At 41.0% G+C, this 8971-nt stretch overlaps 1 protein-coding gene across 2 annotated transcripts in view; it reads left to right on the forward strand.

The window, feature by feature from the left end:
• MTMR12 (myotubularin related protein 12) overlaps positions 1-8971 on the forward strand; it is a 59818-nt gene that overhangs the window by 26714 nt on the left and 24133 nt on the right. For both annotated transcript variants that reach the window (XM_015585731.2, XM_006907110.2), the window contains exons 4-7: positions 776-848; positions 1617-1747; positions 3031-3124; positions 6352-6481. In XM_015585731.2, the coding sequence (XP_015441217.1) occupies positions 776-848; positions 1617-1747; positions 3031-3124; positions 6352-6481 (428 nt within the window). The remainder of the gene's footprint in view (positions 1-775; positions 849-1616; positions 1748-3030; positions 3125-6351; positions 6482-8971) is intronic.

The raw sequence follows: 8971 nt of genomic DNA on the forward strand, positions 1-8971 counted from the left end.
ATGATCAGCTTTTTCTTACTTTCTTTTATATTTCATCACAGTGTATATCACTCATTGGAATCTTAGCTCTCCAGATATACTAGTTCCCGTTTTCACTATACTAAACACTTCCTTAAATTCAGGAACTGAGTTCAGTTATGCAACTGATGCTGAACGCGGCATTTATGTTAGGGTTTGCTTTATGTTTACTCTGCACCGAATAGCAGTGTCCTCAGAAGACCTGTCCGTACTTAGGAAGAGTGAGCAGTGTGGTAAGGGGAGAACTGCTCACACACCCGGAGAGCGGTGTACGCTCATGGAAACCCAGCCGTCCCTGCCCACCCTCGCTTCCGAAACAGCCACGGCCCCACCGCTGTCTCAGGGTGCGGTCTCCGGGCTGCTGTCCGCTGCAGCGGCTTCATTCCTAGTCCTGTGCAAAGACAGCATTTACAGAAACTCGAGTCCCCTGCTAGTTTCTTCCTGTATCAACTGCCACTCACCTGCTTGCTGTGGTGGAGAAACCTTAACCTGCCCGCCACTTCCCAGCACCTCTCAAGGTGATCGTGTGTGGCATGGTATGTTTGCCCGGAGCAGCCCAGGAATGGCATGCTCTGCCTGGGTTTGAAAAAAACAGTGATCACCAGCTTTTCTTATACATTTCATTGTCCTTTTCCTAGGGATGTGGCTGTATTTCCCTTTTTTCTTAATGTGCAAGCGGAGAATGGTGATTTGCTCTTTCTGTAAATATCTAACAGTGCATACAAAGAAATCACACCTGTTTCCTTTTGACTTTTAGGAGACCCAATTTAAGAATAAGGTTATAGGAGAAAACGACATTACACTCCATTGTGTCGATCAGATTTATGGAGGTAAGTGTCTGTATTCTCTTGTGGTGTTGCCAGCTTTTGAAAGTATAGCTGATAATGATAATGTTTTTGTGGTGTTTTATAGTTTACTAAAAGTTCTTCACATATATATCTCATTTAAATCAGTTTTGTAGATAAAATTGAGATGTGAAATAGTTTGTTTGGGGTTACTTAGCTGGAAGAGCTTGGAATTGAACTTAGAACCTGTTCTTTCTAACATTCCACAATGTCATTACATATTAGATTTTTGATCATACTTTTTGCTGTCACTGTTAGCCGTGTAGGTTTTACTTTAAAGGCTAATCCGACAAAGATCTGTTGTATTGCACTTGATGTCTTTTCTGCTTTCAAGCTTCTCTCTGTTCTACTTCTCTATTTTTGTAGACAGAGCTTTTCCGGAAATCACTCAGTAGTCATTTATGACGTTCCTAACACTAGTAGGTGCTGCATGGTCCAAACTCTGGGACAGGGAGGGAGCCACGAACCCAGGAGTCGACTGTCCCCGAAGCATGTCCCTAGTGCTCTTCCAACCATCTTTTGTAACCTCAGCTTTCGGAGCTGGGTTTTCAGCATGTTAGTAACGTTAGTTCCACTGACAGTAGCCAGTCCGTTTTGGTCTTGGGCCCCTGCTGACAGTTACTTAGAAGGTAGCACCTTTCTTTTTACTTTCGAGAGCTATCTTTAGAAGTTAATAGTCTGCCTTGTTTCTTTAGCATTAACTTGTTGCCATATAACTTAATTTCTCTTCTTGATTTCATTGTTGATGTACAGTATTTGATGAGAAAAAAAAAACTCTCTTTGGACAACTGAAGAAATACCCCGAGAAACTCATCATCCACTGCAAAGACCTCCGGGTATTCCACTTTTGTCTGAGGTACACAAAAGAAGAGGAAGTCAAAAGGGTAACTAGTTGCATATATTTTTAGGTTTTATTTCCCATCAGGTTTTCCCCACTATTTTTTGCTTATATTGCATGCAGGTTGAGGGGAGCTTTTTACTGTTTAAAGTTGAAGTTGTTCTAACCCTGTATACTTTGATTGGAATTGAAAGAGAATTTGGTAAAGCGTGCCTGTATGTTATCTTGGCACATGCTACCTTTAATCCTTCAATTTGTAATCTTTTTATTCCTGGAGGCTCCAAAGGCCGGGAAGTGGTAAAACAGGGTCTGGAGGCAGATGGGGAAAGGAAGTGGGGGAGCAGCTAGAAGCAAGCCTCTTCCTTCGCCTCTGACAGCCTTTCCAAGTAATAGTGACCCCCAACTTCTGGGTGAGCGAGTTCATATCTGGGAGGTAGTGGAAGTATATGGAAGGAGGAGAAGGTACACAGTTCAGATGGACAGAGCCAAGTCACTAGACGAGCCTGGGCTTTTGGACACTGTGGTCAGCTTAATGTGGTTGCTACAACAAAATGAGATGTATAATGGTGAAGTGGTTACAGTGGTCATTGTGACTTCCCGTATTTTTCTTATTGAGAATCGAAGGTCTCAAACTCACACTCTCCTGATAAGTGCATTAGGAGAACCTAGCGAGAGGCCACTTCATCTGTTGTCTTTGGCTATGGTGAGTTATGCACACTTTACAGGCAGGTCCTTGTTTTTTTTTTCAGGTAGTATGGAAGTTCAGTTAGAATAATAAACATGACTCCAGTATCTATTCTGAGCAAAAGAGTGGTGTAGCTATGGAAAATTCCCCGAGAAGCCAGAAACTTCATTTTGAATGATGATTTTTTTGTCATCTGTCCAAACATACTTTTGTTTGGAACGTCAAACAAAAAGCACAATGGGTTGATTTCTTATCTTCTAGAAGGAAGTCCTAAAGACCATAGTGGATCAGAATAGTTAAGTATTTTGGCGATTATATCAGCTGTATGTCTTTAATATCAGGTTTTTAGAGTATCTGAATATGGCACCTGAGGTTTTTAGCATTTAGTTTTTGAGAAATTAGATGATGTTTTTAAAATTTCCCTAGAAGTTGAAAGCTCTTAGACAATCTGACAGAATGATTTATTTATTTGGCCATTATTCCAAGAGATAATGTCATAAATGCAAACAGGCCTCCATGAGTGTTAGCGTCCTGCCCGTCCTGCGTCCTGCCCCTAGGAGCCTATTAGCATGACTGAAAACCTAGACAGCTCAGCGTTTATCTGCCTAAAGCATGACTGTAGCCATTGCTTGGTTATTTTCTAGATTGTCAGTGGCATAATTCATCATACCCTGGCTCCTAAACTGCTTAAACGGTTGTTTCTGTTTTCCTATGCAACTGCTGTACAAAACAATACAGGTAAGTGTCTTCTGGGTTTTAATTTGTGGGTAGACGGGCCTTCCAATTCCTGCCTGAAACTAGTAGGAAGAAACCCAGCCATGAAGTTTTTCCTCCTCCTATTTAGCAATTGCTCATCTCTGCTTGGATGACTCATTCAGGTTTCTTAAAAAGAAAATAAAAAGTTTCTATTTTTTTTTTTTCTGTGATCTTTCTTGCTTTAACTTACCTTTTAGGTTTGTTTGCTTTTTCTGAAGGATTATTGGTTTGATTGTTTCCCATTCTCTGCCCATATAACTGGGAATGTGAGACTGTAGAGCAACAAAATTGAGACAAGTTTAAAATAGCCCTGTTTGTCCCTGAGTTCTTTTCTCCACTATAATATACTTGATTTCATTTCATAAGACTCTAGAGAATGTCTTGCATTCTAGAAAGTTTTTAAACAACTGGAACATGCTTTATAGCAAGTATTTTGGGAGAAATGGAATAGTTGTACATAAGAGAACATATCAGAAAACTAGTTTGGTTAGAAAACTTAAGATTCCAAATGTTTTCCATTCACTTTGCTGAAAAAGAGAGCATTCTTTTTAACTAAGAAACTTTGGTCATTTGAGTTAACTATTAAGAGTGCCTAGCGGACATGGTTCCTTAGTGTAGCGGTTAGCACGTCTGCTTTACACACCAGAAGGTCCTGGGTTCACGCCCCAGTGGAGCCACGGTCCATGGTCTATAGCCATGACACCCTGAACAAGCCTTATGTCTGATCTCGGAAGCTAAGTAGGATTGGGCCTGGTTAGTACTTAGATGGGAGATCACCTAGGAAGACCAGGTGCTGGAGGGGTAAATGATATTAATAAATAATAATAATGCCTAGCATTATATAGCGTTTTCACAGATGTCTTTTTCCTTCTCGAGATCTCTTCCCTCTGTTTGTTCCCATTCTCTGCCCATTACTCTTAGCATGATGTTGATCCTGTGTGCTATGTGCTTTTCTTCAGGGAAGTGGCATGTTTGTTTAACAGACTATAACAGGCTTTCTGGAATGCAGTTGCTTTGTCACCCTCTGCTTGCTCATTGAGTAAACATTTGTCGGACGCTTGCGATGGGTCAGGCACTGTGGGCATACGGAGGTGAACGGGACTAAATCCTGCCCTCTAAGAGCATCACATCAAACAGTGGCAGCTGAGTGACATTTCCTCTGGTGGAGGGGCCTTAGGAGGAGGAGGGAGTCCCACCCACGCTGGGGAGGGAGGGCTGTCAGAGAGGGCTAAGGCTGAATGTGAGCTCATGTGAAGGATGTGGGAGTGTCTGGTAGGCACAGAGGAGTATTTTAAGCAGAGGATTATCATGTGCAGCTATGTAAATATCAGAGAGCAGGTTGCATTTTGGAAACCATGGTGATTTAGTAGAAAAGGTATGAATTTCGGGTCTGTCCCACCTCACTTCAAATCCTTACCCAGCTCTTTAGTAGCTTGGTGATCCTGGGGATGACACTTAACTCTCGGGGCCTCTATTTTCTCATTTTAAAAACAATAGTATTTTGAAGTATTTTGAAGATTATAAATTATTAAACGTATGACACATAGGGTACAGTCAGTAAATGAAGGTCAAGAGTATAACTGCATATTATTCAGTGTGGATCATGTTCAGAGAATTATGCTGATATAAAATATACTTAGTACTACTGTTAGGCTGAACATAAAATTTGTTCGTTCAGTAAGTTCATCTTCGTGAATGACAGATCTTTTCACGGTAGATAACGTGTGAGTGCTGATTAACTGGGTGCTGGCTCACCACAGCTGGTTGCAATATGAGACTTGCAAAGTATGACTTGGTTGATTACTGTAATTTATATAAGCATTTATTGGGTTTACATTTGAAAAATCATCCTCTTACATCCCGATTCTTGGTCTGGACCCACTTAGGAGAGTTTCTCAGCGGGTCAACGTGTCAGTCTGTGTGCCAAAACCCTTACTTTGATAGACCTGGCAGTTTCATTACCTTGCAGTGGCTTTTTGTGCTTTGGCTGAAGGGTCCTCAACGACATGGCGTTTAGGGAAGGACTTACTGTATTCCTGAGAAAAGGATCTCCTATACTTGAAGTATTATTTATGTCCATGGAGATATATGTTTTTGCATTTATTCCTTTATGGAAATTGTCTTTATTGCTGCCTAGGTTTAAATTCCAATTCTGCTATTGCCTAGCTCTGTGACTTTGGGCAAGTTACTTGACCTTTTTGTACCACATCTGTAAAATGGAGGAAATAATATTACCTAACCTGTAGGGTTATAAGATTGAGTTAATAAATGTAATATGCTTGGAATAGCCCCTGGCACGTACTGTATGTTATATAAGCTTAACTACTATTTTTATCATTCTCGTTATCGTCCTTTGTACAATCGTCTGGTTTTATTAAAAAGACCAGGTGAGAGTTTTAGCAAATATTTTTTTTTCTTGGAAAAAAATATTTTTCCCAGAAGGCTTGTTTTTTTTCTTTTAAGATGTGCAGTGGCTTGAACTAACTGATTTGTGTAAATACCCAAGACTGTTAAGGTGTTTGTCATCCATAGCAAGTAGGGCTGTGGCTTGGAAGAGGGCCAAGGACGTATCTGTGGGGCTGTGGGAGCAGGGCTCTTGAGCGTTTCCGCCTTGCAGGTAGGAGCAGGGCAGGATTAGGGCAAAAGTATCCGTTACTGTGATGCACCAATTGGCCAGCAGGCATGGACCCTCCACTCCATGGCTATCTGATTTGTTTCTGGCCTTCAGCAACCAGGTGTCACACTGGTAAATCCTCTAGTTGGCATTGTATCTTCAAATTGAAGGAGGTTTACATTCTGGAATCTGACACGCTATTCAAATGAGTTTGCCATCCTATGCACAAATTGGTAGGGCTAAAAATACTTTTTAGCATTTGTGCTAAGCCCATCTTTTAGTGCCTCTCAGGATCTTTTTATGTTATATAAATTATCTCATAGTCAGATGACTGAAAATGGAACTATAATTACTTTTGCAAGCAGTGGAACTAGAACAACTCTTTCCTCCACTATGCAAAGACAGAGCCTCTGTCATAATTTTGGATTAATGACAAAAAAAAGGAACTAAGTTAGGATTAACCAGTAAATTCATTCTGCTGGGATATAGATGGACTTAGTAGAGGAAATTTGGGCCTAAGGATTCACTTTCACATCATTAAAATACTAGAACTTCATGACAAGATTTTATTTTCTTTTTAAATTTATTTTGTTAGCCACCAATCCCAAGAAGCATACCATCATGTTCGACACGCTTGAGGACTGGTGCTGGGAATTAGAGAGGACCAAAGGCAACGCGAAGTACAGAGCAGTGAGTGTCAACGAAGGCTACAGAGTCTGTGAGAGGTAAGCTCTCAGTGGTGTGCTTTTTAGAAACAGAGCTTTATCGAGATTTAATTCACATGCCATACAATTCACCCATTTGAAACGTACAGTGTTTTAAAATGTATTCACACAGTTGTGCGACATCACCACAGACAATGTTAGAACGTTTTTATCGTCCCCAAAAGAAACCATGCCCGTTAGCAACCTTCACAACAGCCCCAGCCAACTACTAATCCATTTTCTGTTTCTGTGTATTCGCCTGTTCTGGACACTTCCTGTAAATGGAATCGCATAACATGTGGTCTTTATGTTTGGCTTTTTACACTCAATGTGATGTTCTCAAGATTCATCCGTGTTTTCAGAATTTCATTCTTTTTTTTTATTACCAAATAATATTCCATGGCATGGATATACCATATTTTATTGACTCATTCATTTGTTGATGGACATTTGGGTTGTTTTCACTTTTTGGCTATTATGAATAGTGCTGCAGTGAACATTTGGGTTCAAGATTTTGTGCAACTGTATATTTTCGTTTTTCTTGGGTATGTAACTAGGAGCGGAATTGCTAGGCCGTGTAGTAACTCTGCGTTTAACTGTTTGAGGAACCGTCAGACTGTTTCCCGTCAGCAGTGTAAGAGGGTTTCTCTACATCGATACTGTGCTTTTTTAAGAAACCCTTAAAGTGTAAAGTGTGCCTTAAAACATTCAAAAGTGAATTTGTGTCTTTTTTCTCATCATTGTATTTGTAATCTAAGTCTAAAATTTTTAGAGGCATTTCCAAATTTATATCGTGTAGTCACTTTCCTGTTATCAAACACTTGATACATTTATTCATTTCAGTATAAACTTTTGAGTGCCTGCGATGTGCCAGGCAGCATCCTAGCTCCTGAACATACAGCAGTAAACAGAGTCTAAAAATCCCTGCCCTCCTGGGACTGTCATTTTAGTGGAAGGAAGATGATGATAGAATAAATGAATATTTGTAGTATATTAAAAAGGTAGTAAGTGCTGTGGACAAAAACAGACCAGTCACGGGCTTAGGGGGCACTCTGCTGACGGAGAGGGTTTGTCAGGCAGGAGAACAGTAGGAGCAAAGGCCCCGAGGAAGAAGCTTGTCTGGCTGTATGAGCAACAGCGAGGAGCCCAGGGGCTGGATGGAATGGTAAGAGGGGAGGCCAGGAGGAGAGGGGCAGCTGAATGGTGACAGGTTGGGAGGCTGTCAGGAGAATTTATAGTTCAGCGAGGAGGAGTTTCAGTAGAGGCATGATGTGATCTGACCTACATTTAAAGGATGACTCTGCATAATCCTCTTAGAAACGTGAATCTTACCATTTTGGAACATACTCCCCAGCACCCTGCTAACAGTTTCACAAAATTTGTACAGTAATCTTCCCTTATCCATGGTTTCGATTTCCATGGTTTTAGTTACCTATGGTCAACTGCAGTCCAAAATATTAAGTGGAAAATTCCAGAAATAATTCATAAGTTTTAAATTGGGTGCTGGTCTGAGTAGCATGGTGAAAGCTCACGCTGTCCCGCTTCATCCTATGCAGGATGTCAATCATCCCTTTGTCCCGTGTGTCCACGCTGTAGATGCTACCCGCCCACTTAGTAGCCGTCTCGGTTACCAGACAGACTGTCATGGTGTCACAGTGCTTGGGTTCACGTAACCCTTATTTTACTTAATGGCCCCAAAGTTCAAGAGTAGTGATGCCGGCAGTTTAGATATGCCCGAGAGAAGCCATAAAGTGCTGCCTTTAAGGGAAAAGGTGAGTACAGTAAAATAGATCATTTTGAGAGAGAAAAAAAACCACATTCACGTAACTTTTATTGCAGTATATTGTTATAATTGTTCTATTTTGTTATTAGTTGTTGTTGTTTATCTCTTACTGTGCCTAATTTATAAATTAAACTTTATCATAGCTAAGTATATAAAGGAAAAACATAGTATATATAGGGTTTGGTACTATCTGTGGTTTGAGGCACTCACTGGGGGTCTTGCAACAGAACCCCTATGAAGAAATGGGACTCTGGTTTTCTGTAGAACATTTCATATTCGTGGTTCTGATGGGCCCCTTCATCAGCTCAATTTTGATGCTTATCAATCTCAAATATTTGTGAAGTGCGTCCTCCTGCCACAGGGGGAACCGTGGTGACAGTAGGAGGGCCTGCAGGGCCTGCATTGCACCACCACCCCGGCCCCCCCCTCCTGTCCTTTCACAGTCACAGAGCTGGGAAAGGGAAAGTTAGGGCTTACTCAGAAAGACGCTAGAAATCCCTGCTCCTAGTAGGTGATAGTTTGTAACGTGATGTTGGTGCTGATAGAAGGCATTCCCATTCCCAGAACTGTTTAGGAAAAAATCCTGCCACATACTGATGAAACTTACTGATATTCTCATAGATGTTACCACATCAAAAATATACCTGGTAGAGAAGGCAAGGGAAAGCTTTTAATTAGTGGTCAATGCGGAGAATGGAGCTTTAGTGAGATTTTGGTACTCAAAATGC

This window comes from Pteropus alecto, unplaced genomic scaffold (genome assembly GCF_000325575.1).
Source record: "Pteropus alecto unplaced genomic scaffold, ASM32557v1 scaffold152, whole genome shotgun sequence".
NCBI lineage: Eukaryota > Metazoa > Chordata > Mammalia > Chiroptera > Pteropodidae > Pteropus > Pteropus alecto.